The sequence below is a fragment of the Sapajus apella genome, unplaced genomic scaffold, assembly GCF_009761245.1.
Source record: "Sapajus apella isolate SASKATOON/1434 unplaced genomic scaffold, GSC_monkey_1.0 scaffold87, whole genome shotgun sequence".
In the NCBI taxonomy this organism is placed as follows: Eukaryota; Metazoa; Chordata; class Mammalia; order Primates; family Cebidae; genus Sapajus; species Sapajus apella.
In genome coordinates, this window is record NW_022437027.1 from 6,765,749 (window position 1) to 6,786,100 (window position 20,352).

Below are 20,352 nucleotides of genomic sequence, written 5' to 3' on the forward strand. Positions count from 1 at the left end.
CCCTCCCCATATTTCTTTAAACCTAGATGTTGTACCTGCAACCCATATTCCTGCCCAGGGAGTGGCACTATTTCTAAAGGTTTTCCTGTACCATACTCACATTTTTATAAATAGTTTCTCTATTAAAATTTTCTCCAGATGCCTAACTTGAGTACATTATGTTTTTCCTACTGGAATCATGACTAATACATAAATCATATACTTTACACACTGAATATGAACTCAACCAAATTATGATACAACTGCATTGAAGGGGGGAATAGAAAGAATATGTCTGACTATAGAAGATGTGACGGTATAGAGAGAAGAGAGAGCTAAATCCTCATTTTTCATAGTGGAATGTATTATACCTAAAATGTAATAATAATGAAATGACAACACAAGAGTATTATTTTAAAATATGAAGGTAAATACCAAGAGAATCATCTAAAAGAGTTGGAAAGTAGTTACTACTGAGGCAGGAGAAATGGAATGAAGGGAGAGAGTGAAGGACAATTGTTTTTCTTCATCAAGCCTGAATACTTTAATATGTGCATGCATAACAGTAATAAAAATGAAATTTAAAAATAGACCTTTGAATTCTTCAAAAAATTAAAAATAGAATTACCATATGATTCAGCAATCTCACTTGTGGGTATATATCTAAAATAATTGATAGCAGAATCTTGGAGAGATATTTTTACACCTGCGGTCATTACAGCATTATTCACAATTGCCAAGAGATAAAAGCAACCAAATGATCACTGACAGATGAGTAGATAAACGAAATGTGTTGTTTTATTTTGTTTTGTTTTGGTTTTGGTTTTGGTTTTTGAGACAGAGTCTCGCTCTGTCACCCAGACTGTAGTGTAGTAGCACCATCTCGGTTCACTGCAACTTCCACCCCCCAGGTTCAGGTGATTCTCCCACCTCAGCCTCCTGAGTAGCTGGGATTATAGGCGTGTGCCACCACACCCGGTTAGTTTTTGTATTTTTAGTAGAGACAGGGTTTCACCATGTTGGCCAGATTAGTCTTAAACTCCTGGTCTCAAGTGATCCCCCCGCCTCAGCCTCCCAAAGCGCTGGGATTACAGGCATGAGCCACCACATCCAGCCCAAAATGTGTTTTTTATACACAGTGAAATATTCAGATTTAAAAATGAAAGAAATCCTATTGCATGCTACAACATGAATGAATCTTGAGGACATTATGTTAAGTAAAATAAGGCAGTCAGAGATACAAACACTGTATGATTCCATTTGCATGAGGTATTTAAAGTAGTCAAATTTGTAGAAACAGAAAGTAGAATGATGGTTGCCAGGGACTTGGGGGAGGGAGCATGGGTATTTGTTTAATGAATATAGTTTCAGTTTTGCAAGATGAAAATGTTTTGGAGAGCTATTATGCAAAAATATAAGTATACTTAACACCACTGAACTGTACACTTAAAAATTCTTATGATGGTAAATTGTGTTATTTTTTATACAATTAAAAAATTTAAAATTATATACATTATTATTCTCGCTTTAGTTCATATGAGAAAATTTAAACAGAAGGATACATTAATTTATCCAATGTAATATGGCAATGAGCAGGTATTAAAACAAGGTACTCTAGTGTTCTCTAATCATTATACATGTAGTTATGCAAGATGTGTTATCATTGGGTAAGCTGTGTGAGGGCTGTACAGGATCTCTGTATTACTTCTTACAACTGCATATGGATCTATAAGTATCACAAAATAAAAAGTTTAAATATATATATTACATATAAAATATAGAATAAAATAATTTTAATGAGGATAACTTCTCCAAAATGCCTTTTACTTTAAGACACTGGTAATTTTTCAAAAACAAAGCATCTCTATGCTCTTGTTCTGCTATGGACTGCAATGTGAATGATACTCAGATTGTTTAAAATAGAAACTGAAGATGCCTTTAAAAATCACATGATTCAAAGTGGGGATCAAAGATACCTAAAATAACGTCTTTTCTGACTAGTGAATTCCTGCCAAAGCTCGACTTTGTCCTGAACTTATGAACCCACCTCCTACCATGACCTCAGAATAATTTGCAAATTAAATTAGTTTCATTGAGAAAGTAGTAACAAGAAGTAATTTTTAAATAAATAGTGTTGGGGCAACTGGAAAGTCATGTGGAAAAAGATAAAATTAAATCCACGTTTTACAACATAAATCAGGATAAAATCTACATGGATTGAAGATTTAAATAAAAAATATGAAACCCTAACCATACCAGAGGAAACACTGCTGAATTTATTTGGAGCCTCAAAATATGGAAGTCCTTTATAAGATTCAAAATCTAGAAGCCATAAAATGAAATTAATAAATTTGACTATATATTTTTAAAAAACAAGCAGCATCAAAAAAAATCACAAGTGAAGTCAAAGACAAATGGGAGCTTGGAAAAAGTAGTCTCAGTTTATATCTCAACAAAAGGATCATCTCCCTAGCACATACATTACTGCTAGAAACTGAGGAGAAAAATATCAAGAACCCAAAGAAAAAGGAGTAAAAGACATGAACAACGAACTCACAGGAAGATAAATGTAAAGAGCCCTCAAATGTGAAGAGTCTCAATCTCACTAATACTTAAAGAAATGCAAATTAAAATTATATTTGAAACCTATTAGATTGGCAAAAATCCAGAGAAACCAGCTTTCTCATGTGTTTCAAGTGGGGATCCAAAATGGTACATAGTTAAGGAGGGAATTTGGCAATATCTAGCAAAATTACGTAAGTCTTTACCCTTTAACACAGAGATCCCACTTCTATCACTTCTATAAATCTGTGCTACAACTACATCTGCCCACGTATCATGATCCCAGCATTATTTGTAATAGAAAAAGTTTGGAAATAGCTCAAATACTCATCAAAAGAAAAGACATGAACAATAGGGACAGGTTAATGCAAAAAAGAATACATATTGTATCATTCCATTTATATGAAGTACAAAACAGGTCAAACAATCTATGGTAGTACAGGTTAGAAAAATGGTTACCTTTAGGTGCCTGGGAATGGTCATGCGTGATCTTTATGGGAACTTAAAAGGGGTTGTATCTTGATCTGGGTGGTGGCTACACAGATGTATATATGCAAATATTAACTGAGATGTGCAGCTCAGGCTGGTGCAGTTTAATGTATATAAGTTATTACTTCAATTTAATAAGTTTTAAAACAGAGTGCGGATCAGGGAAATACAAATAAAAACCACAGTGAGATATCACTTCACACCCATTAGGACAGCTATAATAATAATAGTAATAATAATAATAAAGATACGTGGAGAAATTGAAGCTCTCAGCCTATACTGCTGAGGGGGTAAAATAATGCAGCCACTTCAGAAAATAGTCTGGTAGTTTTTCAAAAGGTTAAACATGGAGTTAACATATGATCCAGAAATTCCACTCCTAGGTATATAGAGTACCCAAGAGAAATGAGAACATATATCTACTAAAAACCTGAATGTTTATAGAAGCATTATTTACAACAGCCAAAAGGTGGAAATAACTCAAATGCCCATCAACTGATGAATGAATAAGTAAAGTGTAGTATATCCATACAATGGAATATTATTTGACAATTAAAATAATGAAGTACTGAAACATGCTATGGCATGAATGAACCTTGAAACATTATGCTAAATAGAAGAAGCCTGTCACAAAGAATCATATACTGTATAATTTCATTTATACAAAATGTCCAGAATGAGCAAATCTGTAGAGGCAGAAAGTAAATTGATCGTTGCCTAAAGCTGGGGAGATTGGGAAAAAAATGTGGATGGGTACAGGGTTCCTTTAGGGGGTTATGACAATGGTCTAAAATTGATTGTGGCAATGGTTGCACAACTCTTGTGAATATACTAAAAATCATCAAATTGTATACTTTAAATAGATGGAATGTATGGCATGTAAATTATATCACAATTAAGTTGTTATTTAAAAAATACAGGACTGGTTATACATTATTATACAGCCATGCAATAAGTTGCTATAAAGCTTTAAAAAGAATAAGGAAGCTCTCTATGTACTATCATAGGTGCATCCTCAGAATATATTGTTAAAAAGCAAGTTGCAGAATGGTATTTATAATATGCTGTTTTGTTTTTTGCTTTTAGGAAATAAAAATATATATTTGCATTTATTGTTACTGGCATGAGAAAGCCCTAAATGGATAAAAATAAACTAATAAAAATGGGGATGGGAATGGGGGATGGAATGGTAGAGGAACAGGTATGAGTGTGAGACTGATTATACATTTACATAGTTTTGACTTTTGAACCTGTAAACATAGCCCTTGTTTATTCAATTTAATTTAATTCAAAGTATAAGTTAAAAGTTAATTAATATACAGTAGAAAATAGAGTAGGGACAATTAATTCTGCTCCAGGTGTTACCCATTGAATAGCTAACCATCTCATTCAGGTGATAACTAGTGTGCTTGAAATGTAAGGCCAAGAAACCAAGCTTATTTTTTTCAAAGTTGATATGAGTTGTAAATATCTTTCTTCCTCATTAGGAATATAATTATAAAATTATATCCTAATGGGAGGCTAAGCTACACACACGCACACACACATGCGCACATACGTGCATGTAAACATGCACGTGCACGCATAGACACACACACATAACCAGGCTTCTCCTTCTTGGGGAAAAATGAAATCAAAACAAAGCATGGTTTGAAAGTTATCCTGCATCTTTCATTATACTTAGATGGCCTTTTTATTAGAGCCACATCTTAAATAGTCGTAGTTAACATCTAAGAACTATTGATCAGGAAGAAGTACAGAATATAAATTGTTGATAAGCTTCAATGTTGCATCAGACATGTGGTGCAAGACTGAAAGGTGTTTGGCATTTGAAAAGGAATTTCCAAAAAAGAACTACAAATATGTAAGTCACAGTAAACCTGAACTAGGAAACCCTCTTTGAGCTCCCCATGGAAAAGACAGATAAGGAGCAGGAGAGTATCTGACTGGTTTTAGGTAAAATAAATACACACACACACCACACTGCACACATATGCACACTCTCAACGGGGCTTTTGCATGGGTGTGATTTCTAGCAGATCCGATAGGCCAAGGTAGCTGGGTGTTCGTGGTGCGCTTACCGGCACAAGTGTGGAGTAAGCCTGCTGTGCCACGAGCATCAGGTCCCTAAGGAGGGTGATGAAGCTGCACAGACAGTTCGACAGAATCCTCCCAGCAGCCTGGTTGAATGTCTGGAGCTCTTCCACAAGCTGGGCATTGAGGGCCTCATACTCCTTTTTGGCCAAGTCTGACTCATCTCCTGCTGATCGCTGCAGGTAGCTGTTGTAGTCCAGCAGTTTGTCATAGCGTTTCTGGATGAGCTTGTGTGGCCCTGGGAATAAGGACAGCAGGGCTGACAAAGGGGTCAGGGTGAGTCTCTGTAAGTGAGATGCCTGTCAAAAGAAAAAATGAGCCCATTTCAGAGAGACGATCAGCCTATACCTTGTCCAGTGCTGTTTTCCATAGGCTTACCTTTTCTCCAACGAGAAGCACAAAAGAAAACAGGAACACATCTAGCCACGTTAAAAGAGGATCTGATCATTTTTGTGTCTATCTAAACCTACTCAAAGACTTAAAACAGGGGCTCTAGATTGTAACATTGAAAAAAGTGAGCAGGAAGAGGAATACAAAAGTTAAAGCCAGCTCATCCAAAATATAACTCTACATTTTTCTCTACAGCCTTTCATTTTGTCATTGTCATCTCCTTCAACAGTTTTTCATTCCACTTCTTTCTCATCCCAGAGCCAGCTCTTGGGGGAAGGGAGGATCTCTAGCCGTTGACTACCAAGACTGTGTGAAAGATTCACAATATCACTCCCACCTTTTGCTGACAGCAAAAGGAATATAGTCCATATCCCTAGTCCATAGAAGACTGTACCCTATTCTTCCCATATCAGCCCCAAATCCCTGACTACCCTGGAGGCTTATTTTTGGTAGTGGAATTATATCCTCTACAGAGATAGTAACCCTTTAATAAAGGTATTTTAATCTTGAGACAGAAATGACCACAGAGTTATAACTTGTTTTATTTTTATTTATTTATTTAATTAATTTTGAGACAGGGTCTCACTCTGTCTGTCACCCAGGCTGGAGTGCAGTGACTCTTTCTCAGCTCACTGCAGCCTCCACTCAAGCCATCCTCCCACCTCAGCCTCCCGAATAGCTGAAACTACAGGAATGTGCCACCATGCTTAGCTAATTTTAAAAATATTTTGTAGAGGTATGGTCTCTATTGCCCAGGATGTTCTTGAATATCTAGGCTGAAACAATCCTGTCACCTTGACCTATAAGGTCTGTTTAAAATACATTAAAGGATGAAGCTGTTGCTGTTTCTGTGTCTTAAACTGTTTACACTTTTTGGTCTGAATCACTGAAAATGAACTTCATATAACCGCCCAACTTCATGAGATAACCTGATCATCCTAGATTTAATTTCTTCTATTTCTCTTCTATTTTATGTTTGCTGACTGCCCTATTTTACACTTTATCATATATGTTTGGGTTACATGATTATTTTATGATAATTTGGAAGTAGGTTTCTCTTTTGTAACCGAAAAGATGTCCTAGAGAATCAATGTCTGAGCAGCAGCTTATATTAGTTAACTTAAATGGCCCCTGGTAACATTGTGTGAACTCATGAGAAATCTAGAAGAGAGGGAAACCAATCTTTTATTGGCACCAGAAATAGCCAACACAAATTAGATTTGATGTCTAGCTTATGAGATAATATACACCTACAGACTGTTTAATGAATCCCTTGATAGGCAAAGAATCTATTTACCATATCTGGGATAAATTACTGTGTTTGTGACTTGACTAGATTCTACAGGTAATCTAATTACAGTATTACAATATAATTATTATATATGTATATATATATATATATATATATATATATATATATCCAGTGACTCATAGACATAAAGTGATTCACCTTTACATAGGAATTGTATTTAGAACAAATAAGAATTAGATTTTAATATTTTGTCCTAACAAAATGTGTAGATATATATCACTCATGGTTAGATAAGAACAACTGCTCTGACTTTAGATATATTTTGAGTCCTTAATATTTGATTTTTAAAAAGAATTTTATATATGTTATCCATAAAAGTTACTTTCATATTGAGCTTTCTTGCAATTAATTTAACTTAGCCTAATTAATCATCTTGTGGTTTTATGCAAGGTATGCGGGACACCTTCTCTCTTCTTGCTGTCAAAGTCTGGAGCAAGCTTGCTGAGGGAGGAGCTACGTACCAGGCTTTCAGGAGGTACTCAATAAATATATATTAATGTATTAGAATTAAGCTAAAGAGCAAACTTTTAAAGACTTCTCTAGAGCCGGGCGCGGTGGCTCAAACCTATAATCCCAGCACTTTGGGAGGCTGAGGCGGGTGGATCACGAGGTCAAGAGATCGAGACCATCCTGGTCAACATGGTGAAACCCCGTCTCTACTAAAAATACAAAACATTAGCTGGGCGTGGTGGGGGGTGCCTGTAATCCCAGCTACTCAGGAGGTTGAGGCAGGAGAATTGCCTGAACCTCCTGAGGCAGGAGGTGGAGGTTGTGGTGAGCCAAGATCGCGCCATTGCACTCCAGCCTGGGTAACAAGAGTGAAACTCCGTCTCAAAAAAAAAAAAAGACTTCTCTAGAATGTGTGCTTTCTGTAATTAAATGCAGAAAATACATAAAGAACTAGCCACACCGTTTCCATTAAAGATATACTGTAAAAACATGAATCTATCTATCTCATCATCACCATCACTGTTTGTATCCATCCATCCATCCATCCATCTGTGATTGACCTGTTTCTCTATCATATTAGCTCAGATGTAAGCCTGACTTTCCATTCTGCAGTGCCAGAGAAGCAAAATGCTTCTGCATAGTTTTTCTACTAGATTGGGAGCTGTATGACTTCCTAGGGTTTGGAAGTATGTGGGGCTCTTCATTGGTTGTCACAATGTCTTGATGTGGGGGGATGTCACTGAGATTTTGAGCCTGGTGGGCCAAAAATGTTAAACATCCTCCAACAAAAGGGCCACTCCATGAAGATTTGTCTTACCCCAAATGCCTATAATGCCAATGAAAATGCCACTTTTAAGATGATCAGTCTATTATATCTTCTATATAACTTGATATACTACTATGAAATAATAATACCTATGGAAACATAAGGCACTAAATTAAAATTAATATCCAGAGTAGCTTACTACTAAAATGTGTTACTGGCTCAAGCATGTTTTTATGATACGCAAGATATATTTTATGGAACTTTTAGAAAATAAATATTTTACCATGGAACAAAAGATATAACATATGACTCTTAAATAAAAGTCTTTGTCAATAGGAAGGCTTTGCTTTCCAGTGTATAGTGTGTTAATAAGTGTCATATCCGTAGAGAGTACCTTTGCTCCTTCTTTAAGGACGCAGGGCATTTCCGGAGACTTGTTTAAGAAAAGCATAGCTTGCTTGAGCCCAGGAGTTGGAGACCAGCCTGGGCGACATGGTGAAACTCTGCCTCTACAAAAAATGCAAAAAATCTTCTAGGTGTGGTGATGTGCCCCTGCCATTCCAGCTATTTGAGAGGCTGAGGAGAGAGGATTGCTTAAACCCAGGAGGCAGAGGTTGCAGTGAGCTGAGATTGTTCCACTGCATTCCAGGATGGGCAACAGAGCCAGACCCTGTCCCAGAAAAAAGAAAAAAGAAAAAAAAAAGCATAGCTTTCTAACTTAATAAAGTCTTAATATTTCACATGTAGGCTAGACTAAATATTGATTTTAAAAGCTGCACTGACACTGGCTACCTCTAGAAACACAGTCTGTGGTCATCTTAAATTTCCATCATAGTAAAATCCTCACTAATTCACTTTAAAAATATTTAATGATTTAAAAAATCCCCTGCTTAAATATACTAATTTTGACATTAGTATTTGCTTTAGTGCATGTTTTATTTCTGACTCCAGAAAAATAAACGAAAAGCAGCTTTCCTTTCAACCTCACTATTTAATTTGCATTTATCTGTGAATATAAATAACTTACAAAGTCATGACATGGGTTTAAGGCATTATTTAGGGTCTCAGAATAGCCCATCTTGTCATCTTTGTTGTGTGAAATCTCCTGAAGGTCCATTACACTCTGCAGAGCCAAGGGCATGGCATCCTGAAACCCAAGAACAAAGTTACAAAAATGGCAGGTTCTGAGGTCAGTATAATTAATGTGGACTTCATCAGCATAACCCATAATTATCACTGAGACTTTTTTTTTTAAAAAAAAGGAACAATGAAAATTTTATAAATACTCTGTACAATCAGGTTGCTTGGAAGAATGTATTTCCTTACATTTTCCTTATGTCACTTTCTCATAGTACTTTGTATACAACCCTCTTTGATTAAACATCGTCCATTTAAAATTCCCTCATTAGCTATTCTTTAGCTTGCAATTCTCACATATTCCTTATTTTTAAAATCATTCCTCTTTGATTCGTCAGTTTTCTTTAGAAAATTTAATATTCTCTTTAAGAGAAGATGCTCACATTTTTTGTTGAATCCATTAGTGGAACTAAAAGACTTCCCTGTAGATGTTCCCAAGAGACATTTACTCCTTGAAAGATACATAAAGGACAGGGTTCCCACTACTCTCTGGCTGTTTTTGGTTTTCTTTTCAAAGAAGGCAGCACTTTAGGAAGAAAATAGCAAGTCTGATCGTAAAATCAGGCTTTGTATCAGATAATAAATAAGAACAGAATAGTACCTGTTCTTATGTAACTTGTCTCCAAATTATTATGGATATTTTGTCGAAGAGTGCAAATATCTGCTTCCAGAAACAGATATCCAAGAGAAAAACTTCTGGAATATAGAAGGGGACCATTTAGTAACTGATTTACATGTAACACTACTAACTTTCTAAGTCTCACGGTCATAGCCATTGTCAAAGTGGCATGAAGGACAGCTTCCTGTTTATGAGATCCATTAGAAGAAACCTCTGACTGGTTTTCTACTGAGCAGAATTATACTGTACTTGAATTGGCTGGTTGAAATCAGTGATTCTCAAAGAGTTAGGACAACCTCTTATGGGACTGGTAATTTCTGGGAGTATTTCTGTTTTCTAACATAATCTCATGGGAGCATTTGCATATTATTGTTAATAGTTCAATTTATTTTTCTTTACATTGATTTTTATATTTATTTTAGATACTAGAAAGAGATGTGTTAGTACAATCAAACAAATTTTCTGTCTCATGCAATTCTGTGTTAATGAACTTATTTCTGTTATAAAGAAAGCATACTGATAGTCCACAAGGCAATCATCTGAACGAAAGAGTCCCACAATATGGCTATTTGGACTAGGGAGATGGTGGAGCAGGTAAGGGGTCAAACGGCAAAATGCCTCTTTATATTTGCTTCCTTTACCAGCACTTTTCAGCTTTCCAATTTTGATCCAGTGTCACAAAATAAAGGAAGGAACAATCACACTTACTCTTCAAAATAACCATGGAAATCAATGCATTGTATCAGATGTTCCTGTAGAACATTGAAAACAGTTGTGTCTCACCTACCTGTATGTGTTGAAGACAGAGTGAAATGTTCTTCACACAATGCCTCACAGTCTTTTCTAAAGATCTAAATAGCTTTTCTTCTCTGTTAAAGGTATTGTCTTTAACCTAAAACATATGTGAAATTATTTTCATAACTCAAATGAAATGGATTTTTTTTAAAAAAGCGCAGACCATATTGGTCCAGCACATGACAAAAGAAAATTCTTTGTTGATATGAAAACATTTGATGATACGCTGTCTGTCTTAACACATACTTTTTCTGTTGATACATAGCACAATTGATGTTCAATTAGTGTAGCAAAGCCAAGTCCTGTAGCTCAAATTGCTGTTGTTAATTTTCACATAGCTTCACCCATGTCATAATAGCTGTGGGATTATAAAACTTTCTCTGTAGTTTTAATGGCATATACTGGGTATATACTCAAATTATATTACATTTTGGGGTTAATAAAATAGCTACATTTGATCTATTGGCTGGAACTTACTGTTTTGTTCATATGACTCATTCCAATTTATTTCACAGTGCTTATTTGTAAAAATTCTTAGATTCATGGTTAAAGAAATGTGAAAATTCTTTATCAATTCAAATTTGAAGGATAATATATAATCTTAGCAAAAATAGTCCTTCTGTTAAGATAACTCAGCAGAGTTAAGATAGTGGTCACACGTGTTCAGTTATTTTTTGTCATCTTACGTGTATATCCATTAGAATTCAGAAAAACATGCTTTTTATGCTGTAGCAATTTCTAGGAGCACACGTTTATTATTGCTATTAATAGCAAAGAGTATTTCTTGGCAATCAAAATGGCTACAAAACAAGATCAGAACCAGCCTGATGCTGGCAAAATCTGTGTGAACATGCAAATGCTTCATGGAATAGGGTGTGTATTATTAAGTTTGTCACTGGGTGACAACCATTACTGTTCTTGGTTCGTATAATTTTAAATTTAAGGTGGTTGACATTAGAACCAAATGGATCAAAAATTGTGACATTTTATTTTTAAACTTCTTAATATTGTTTGTCTGGAAAGCTTTTGATTAAATAGGCAGCAGAGTTCTTTGGAATCCCCACAAAATCCAACACCCTCTGCCTTAGGGTTGCTATGCTCCAACTCAGTCTGGTGTGTATAACAATATATGGGGCAGATTTTTAAAAATGCAGTTTCCAAGAAGCCATCACCAGATATTTTGTCTTGTATATCTTGGCTGGGACCCAGATGATTCTAAAGTAGAAGGCTCAAGAATCACACTGAGAAATATTGCCCAATTCTACTTTCCTATAAGCAAGCCTTTTCCATGCTGTTTTCTTTTGCTGGAATATGCTGTTGTTCATTTCCTGCCTTGCAAAATCCTGTTTATTTTTAAGGACTAGTTCAGATGTCACTCATTCTGTAAATCCTCTGCCTTCTCCTATTCTTCCCACTGTAGAAAATTAAGTGCTCCCTCCTATGGGCTATCATGATCCTGGTTAATGATTTAAGTGAGTCTCTCTGCTGATGGATTTTGGTTGTTTTAGATTAAGTATTGTTGTTTCAGTGAAAATAATAGTGAACCTGTGTTAAATACTTACTACGTTCCAGACACTGCCAACACCTTTCTTCCATTTACTCATTGTAATCCTTACATATATATAATGGAATTATGATTACTCCCATTTTAGAGATAAAGAAACAGAAGCTTTAGGGGATGTGGCAGAGATGGTTAACATTCCTCCTGCTGTCCCTTTACTGACAGAATCCACAGCTCTAGTTCAAACTGGACACTTGGCTGCCCTGCTAGAGACTACATTTCCCAGACACCCTTGCAGCTGGCTCTGCCCTGGTAACCGGGTTTGTGCATATAGGTTATGGATGAAGCCTTGTTTTTCATGTCTGAGTTTTGGCCTTATAACATTGAAAGAAGACATGGCATGAATTCAGCTTCAACCAGACAGATGAAGACAATGTGTTAAGAAAAATCACTGGGGGAACTGGGTTCCTGAAGGATCTTTTGAAGCAGAGCTCATTTGGATTCACATCTCAGGACTCTTAAAAGAGAGAGAGAGAGGCGAGGAGGGAGCGGCGGCACCTGCCTGTAGTCTGAGCTACTTGAGAGGCTAAGGTGAGAAGATTGCTAGAGCCCAGGAGTTTGAGGCTGCAGTGCGTTGTGATCTTGGCACTGCACTCTAGTCCAGCTTGGGCAACAGAGCAAGACCCTGTCTCTAAAAAAAATAAAGAGTAAAAGAGAGAGAGAGAAATAAATAACTACCTGATTTAGGCTCTTATGCCTTTGGAATCTCTTTGTGACAGATATGTGGCCTTTACCCTAGTTAATATGGGGAGTTAAAGAAACTACAGATGGTGTAATAGGATCAGGATTCAAGGCAAAACAGCCTGAATTCAAAACCTACACTTGTTCATCTTTGTATTCCCAATCTGTAACATGGCGCTGGGTACAAGAGAGTTCAATATATGTATGATGAATTGAATAGAATCTTCCTCTTGGGTAATAGCTTTATACCCTAACTCTACCAATATTTCACTTGAGCTTCTGACAAGTGCAAAATTGATTGATTTGAGATTGATCTCTTTTCCAGCCCAGCCTATGCAGCTGATTTTCTGATTAACAGTAACATGCTTCATTGCTGAAAGGACATCCTCTCAAAAGATTAAGGAGAAAAATCTAATTAATATCCCTTCAGGCTATTTTAACTATAATTCACTTTTAGTTCACAATTGAAAAATATAAGAAGCTGATGATAAATATGTTAAATAATATAACAACTTATTCAAAAGCCTGCCAAGAATTAGAGCCTGCCTATTTTTCCTTAATGGAATTGTCCTGAGTCAGAAGCAAAATCCCAAAGACTGGGGAAGAATTGTTTGCATTGCATTTACACATGCCTATAGGGGCTTCTCAAATAAATTTCCAATTTGATTTTAATATGATTGTCTCTAGTTGAAATGTCTTCATTGCCCTTTCTCTGATCTGTGAGCACATCCCATAAATGTCCCAAACTTCTTACATTACAGTTTCACATTGAGAAGAGGAGCCTTTTACATGCAGTGGACCCAGTTAGCCCCTAGAAGGATATAAAGAAGTAAATACAATAGTAATTCCTGCCTTGTGTTCTAAGAATATACATTTTGGTAAATTCAGTCACAAGAGGAAACAAGAACAAGGCTTGGAAGGAGGAAGTTTATTATACTCACAGGTCCCAGAGAGAGGAGTCATCACATGCCACGCAGTGGCAGAACATAGGAGTAAAGAGAATGTCTAAACCAGAACCTCTGTTGGGATTTCCTTGGAAAACGCAAGGCAGGGGCAGAGTAAACAGTTTAGGATTGGCTATTTTAAATAACTCCAATGGGCTTTGGGATATAGGGGTAATCTCTAGTTGCTGGTACTGGGCTCTGGGATAATCTAGGGCAGGTGAGATATTGGCTTTGTGTATAAGAGTTAAATAAGGATATGGTTAAAGCTATAGGATCAAGATTGATTGGTTTGCATATAAAAGTTGTGTTCTAGCCATTTGCCATCCCTAAGAATTGGCTACCCCTACAGAGCAGTCTCTGCTCAGCCAGAGAGGTATTTTAAAATGTCAAAACATTATAAAATACAGAAAGTAAAAAAAAAATATGATTAATACACCATGTATGAAGGACTTTACATCACATAGGAAAAGTCTGCACATTTGAAGGTAAATAACCATACAAGGTGATGATATTAAATAATAATGATGATATTTATGATAATAATGACAGCCAAAGTATATTGAGTGCTTACACACCATGTTACGTGCTTCCTTTATATATACATCATCTCATTTAATCCTCACAACCATCCCATTTGTTAAGTACTAGGAGAATCCAAATTTACACATGATTACATTAAAATTGTTACGTGCCCCCAAACAAATATTTACTAAGTGGCAGAGGTAGGGTTTAAGCCCAGGTTTGGATAACATCAAATATGTTTTTCTTAATTTCTTCTCTGTGCTGACTCCTGAAAATATGAATAGTGTCAAGATTAAAATACAGAGTCTTAGCCCCTTCCAAAGGATGAAAGGGCTGCTTCTACCTAAGTGGTAAGAAAGCTGCAACGACTTAATAGAAAAAAGAGAAAAGACCACAGCAGCTACCATAAGCCATCTGAAACCAACATGTACCACCATACAGACACCTCTTGTTTAAACCAAAAATCTTAGAGATATTAACATGTGAGTGACAAAAACAGGCAAATGAGAAGAAAAAAATAACGGCTATATAGTGTACTAAGAGCTAGCCTCACTAACTTTGGTTAGAAGCCCATTGTATTACTATCTCAGGACCATGAACTTTGTATCTTGTTATTCTCAAAGAATTGCAAGTGTGTTCCATTGATAACTTACTTTAAGATCATTGACTTCAGAGAACCTAGAGTGTTTGCAAAAATACAGACTTCTAGATTGCACCCTTGAGGCAGGTGGAACCCTAGAATCTGTCTTTCAGAAAGCTTTTCAGGTAATTCTTAATGCCCATTAAAGTTTAAGACATTTTGCTAATCCATCCATTATTTACTAGGGATTGGGATGAAAGTGGCTCAAGCGAGGTTAAACAGCTGACACAGGACTGTTACTCACTAATATAATGTGCATCTGGGGAGTAAGGGAACAGGAAGGGGATAAGGAGTAGGAAAAAAATTGCACTAAGTTATGCCTCTAAACACTTTGTTTTTATAGATGAAATAATGATAAAAGGAATACCAAGGGAACTCTAAAGAAAAGTACAACTTTTAAGAACAGAAGTAAATCAGGATGGAAGAGGGCATTGCCTTGAGGGAGAATGTGTGTTAGTTGACGGTGAATGTCGGAACTCCTGGAGCAACTTTATGTCCCACGTCATATGTCCATATCTCTTCTTTGTCTGTTTCTTGAGTAGAAACACCACAACTAAGACAGTGTCAATCCCATTCCCACTTCCATCCCTATTTTCCAGAAAGTGTGGTGGGGGGGAGAGAGAGAGAGAGGGAGAGAGAGAGAGAACAGCATAGGACAATTACCTTGATTCTCAGTATTCTAGAAATAATCCTCACCAAAAAAAAAAAAAAGAAAACCTCACGAAAATACCAGCATCCATGTTCCCTGGGAAAAGGTGGGTGGTCCAAAAAGAAAAATTACCTGTGATTCTCCTCTGGTCAGAATCTTCAGATGATTTGTCACTCTTTTTGATTTCTTGCTAATTGAATGAATATTTAGTTTAGACAATTTGTCTTTAAGTGATTCATCCTCATCATTCTTCTTGTATTTTAGAACTGAAAAGGAAGAGTGTAATAACATAGCTGAACATATGCAGCATAGCAAGTGTGCACTTCACCCAAAGTTTTCAAGATTAGTATTTATATTCAAGATAAAGATGTATATAACTTTTGAGCCTCTGCTGCAGAGGTCATATGCTCCAGCCCCTTTGCCCAGCCATGTCCCAGTCAGGTACCCACCCCACTGACCTCCAGAAACAAAGGCAAAAGCCCCTCAAGGCTCAAGTTTTATTTATCTACAATATTAAAGAAATCCCTGATACTAGAAAAAAGCTCTCCCTCTCATCTCAGATAATACATTTATTATCTGGGGCCTCTGGAATGGGGAATCAAGATCTAACTAATGAAAAGACAACTTAGTAGGGCACGGTGGCTCACGCGTGCAATGCCAACACTTTGGGAGGACGAGACCAACGGGTTACCTGAGGTCAGGAGCTTGAGACTAGCCTGGCCAACATGGTGAAACCCCATCTCTGCTAAAAAGACAAAAATTAGCCTGACGTGGTGGTGTGTGCCTGTAGTCCCAGGTACTCAGGAGGCTGAGGCAGAAGAATTGCTTGAACCCGGGAGATAGAGGTTGCAGTGAGCCGAGATTGCGCCACTGCACTCCAGCCTGGACAACAGAGCAAGACTCTGTCTCAAAAAAAAAAAAAAAAAAAAAAGACAACTGTACCCAGTGTAAGGAGACCTCAGATCCTAGAATGGCCCTTCACTGGCTGAGAGATTTGGGGCAAGCTGAATAACCTCTTTGAGTTTCACATATTTATCTTTGCAATCATTTTCACCTTTCATATTGTTGAAAACGTTAAATATCTCTAACATTTAGTGTTGGTAAAGATGTAGGGAGATGGGAAATCTTACAGAATCCTGCTGATGAGGATTAAACCAATACATTTTTGTAGAAAACAATTTGGCAGAAACTAACAAAAAGGAAAATATTCATAGTCTATTACCAGGAAGTTCATGCAGAGAAATCTGCTTTCCATAATCAAATATACAAAGTTTTATTGGCTACAGCACTTTTTCTAACAGCAAAGTATTAGGAACATCTAAATGTTTATCCTTAGAAGAATAGCTTAATAAATTATGATATATTCATAAATCAAGTGCTGTGGAAAGATTAAAAAGAAGATAATATTAATTGGAAGAATGTTCATGATATATAATTTTTTCAAAAGCAAAATGTAGTACCATGTATGTTGCAAGAAGGATGGAAAGAAGAAAATGGAAGAGAGGGAGCAGAAGAGAAAGAGAAAGAGAGAAATAAAGAGAAAAGAAGACAGAATGTCTGAAGAAAACAATAAAATGTTAGGTATGCAAACTGGAATCGTGGTGGGAAGGGAAGAATTTTACTCTTCAAAACTTTGAAGATAGTTTAAACTTTGAAATAGTTTAAGCAAACAGAAAAATATAGAGAATAATATAACAGCCATTATCCAAATTTTTGTCAAGTCTTACATTTTGCTTTGTTCCCAGTCTTTAAAAAAAAAAAACTTCACCAAACAGTTGAGACATCCCTGATCTCCATGTCTAATCCCTAAAGGGAATTGTTATCCTAAATAATGGGGCTTATTACACCTGTATCCATTTTAATGCCTTTATTGTGGATGTTTGGAATAGTACAATATATTTTGAATGTTTTAAAACTTTATAAAATAATATCACCTTGCACATATTTTTCTACCACTTGGAAAGTTACTTTAACAAAAACTCTCCAGATTCTGTTTTTGAGATTAACCCATTGATACATATACTTTTATTTAGTTAATTTTTATCTTCTTATGGTATTGTAGTGTATCTGCAGTTTATCCAATATCTGGATTAATATGTCCTTTTTATTTGCATTTATGAACAATGCTAGTTACCAGTATATCTCTCTTTGAGCACATGGGCAAGAGTTTCTTTAGAGCAAATACCTAGAAATTCATTTTTTGAGTCCCTGGTCTGTGCATCTTCAACTTTACTAGATATTGTGAAATTGCTCTCTAAACTATTGATTCCAATGTACATTCTCATGTGTAGATTGAGACTGAACATTTAGCATTATTCATTACTTTTCCTCCTCCAGTTTCTTCGACTGGAAATGGTATGTCAGATTACATTTCCATGAGTATAAATGGAGCTTAGAGTTTTGAAACTGTAAATTACTTCTTTTTATTGTTAAGATTTTTATATAATATGTAATTCTATTGATTTAATGTCAATAATTATATAGTCTGGACAGTAATCCTTTGTGGACTATCTCTTCATTTTGTTCACGAGTATTTTTACTCCATAACATTTACTTTTTTCTCTATACCTTTCTTTTTAATTTACTAATATAAATATATGACTTTTAAAATAAGTATCAGAAAATAAAACAAAAACGAATAAAGTGATTGGACCAGTTAGCTTGAAAGTCCTGCTATGTCTTTAATGTCAAACTGAGATTTAATATTAGGAGTACAACGCCAACTAAGAACTTATATGAACATACATCACACTGAAGGAGACCCATAGCCTAGCTCAATGCATTACTACCTCTGGGATGTATAGGAACCATGTAATTATCCCTGGGGTTATAGGAACCATTATCTGGGATGTATAGGAACCATGTAATTATCCCTTCTGTTTTGAAATTTTACATTAAACACCAATTTTATATTTTAGCTTACAAATAGTTAACAATAATTTGTTAATTCTAGAAAGAAGTATACTTGCTCACATGAGTAGAGAAATTATTGCCCCCAAAACTCCATTTTCTGTGTGCCAGAATCAGATGAATCCAACATACTAGATGGCCCCCCAATCATGATCTGCCCCTTTCCCAGATGCTTTCTGCATTTACTTCCCACTGCTACTGCAACTGGCTGTCTCTCCGTCTTACCACACATATCTCCAGTGACAGGAGGACTATATCCAATGGGTGTCTTCAGCCCACAATATGTCACCAGGAGCGCAGTGGTACAGTGGGATTGAGTATATGGCTGTTTGATTTATTTTTGAATGTCATTTTTTGTGCCTCTTAATCTTCTCCTTCTTCTCCCCAGCTTCTAATTCTAGATTTCAAATGATCAGTTCACTGCAGCTGCTATAACTACTTAAATGTTCTGATTCTCAGAAACATAAAGCAAACACTCCAATAATGGAAAACAAACAATTCATCATGTGTCTTCCTACCTAAATCTTTCCTTCTCTTAAGTTCATTGATGTTAACATTAATGTCCTTCACAGCAGCAAAGGCATCATCCAGTGTTCTGTAATCTGGGTGAGAGGGAGGGGTGGAATTCCGAAGTTCGCACAGTAATAAAGGGTATTTCATCACACGTTGAATTGGTTTGATCATCAAAGAGCCCATGTCCAGTAAATTTGGTTTGCCTCTACAATAAAGTTAAATAATATCAGTTTCACAAACATATGCTTTATTAACTCCTTTTCATTTTTGTGTGTTTTTATGATTACTTATAAAACTTTTCTCTTTTTTTTCCATTTGTGTATCTAAAATTTCTAAAAAAAAAAAAAAAAAAAAAAAAAAAGCAAGAGCAAAAGATGACAGAAAGAAGCAAGGCTGAAAGACCCTACTATGAAACAAAAACCTAAAAGAAACAAGTATATCTTTCCACCAAATGGGCTCAACAGGTCGATGTTTTATACTTTAATAATTTTTGTAATGTACTACTATGGATAAATGACTGACCATATAATTAGAATAGTAAAACAGGTATAAAAATGTTGAACAAAATTAGAAAAGTTGTATCATTAGAAAGGGTCTGGGGCTGAGCACAGTGGCTAGGGCTTGTAATACCAGCCCTTTGGGAGGCCAAGGCGGGCAGATTACTTGAGCCCAGTAGTTCAAGAGCAGCCTAGGCAACATGGCAAAACTCTATCTCTAGAAAAAGATTAAAAAGTTAGCTAGGCATGGTGGCACACATCTGTAGTCTCAGCTACTCAGGAGGCTGAGGTGGGCAGATTGCTTAAGCCTGGGAGGTCAAGGCTGCAGTGACTTACTTCACTCCAGCCTTGGCAACAGAGTGAGAGCCTGTCTCAAAAAAAAAAAAAAAAAAAAAAAGAAAGAAAGAAAGAAAAGAAAGAGGGTATTGCTACATGTATATGCACACATGTGCAGACATACAGATGCACATGCACATACTTTCACAAACATACACTAGTCACTATCACATCTCCCCATTTTATTTTTATCACATCACTTATCAGTATCTGGAATCATCTGTTTCCCTATTTACCAGTTTATGATTAGTTTCCCTGTCACCACTATATCTCCAGCATGGCATACAGTGCTCTTTCAACGCACACTTGTAGACTGAGAAATGATAGCGTTCTCAGATTTTCTGTAATGTGCTTTTATTTTATATTGAATTTTTTTCCAAAAATGTGAATAAATGACTGAGGAATTTTGTTCACATGCAGAGAAAATTATGATAGCATAAGGCATAAGAGAGATAAAGACTAAAGTAAACCAAAAGGCAACAATTTTTAAAAAAGAGAACGAGAAT

At 36.0% G+C, this 20,352-nt stretch overlaps 1 protein-coding gene across 1 annotated transcript in view; it reads right to left on the reverse strand.

Moving 5' to 3' along the window:
* Nucleotides 1-20,352, reverse strand: part of ARHGEF38 (Rho guanine nucleotide exchange factor 38) — a 127,783-nt gene that overhangs the window by 12,786 nt on the left and 94,645 nt on the right. The window contains exons 6-10 of the mRNA XM_032254861.1: nt 19,019-19,218; nt 15,723-15,856; nt 10,586-10,690; nt 9,070-9,189; nt 5,112-5,423 (exon numbers count right to left, since the gene is read on the reverse strand). Of these exons, the coding sequence (XP_032110752.1) occupies nt 5,112-5,423; nt 9,070-9,189; nt 10,586-10,690; nt 15,723-15,856; nt 19,019-19,218 (871 nt within the window). The remainder of the gene's footprint in view (nt 1-5,111; nt 5,424-9,069; nt 9,190-10,585; nt 10,691-15,722; nt 15,857-19,018; nt 19,219-20,352) is intronic.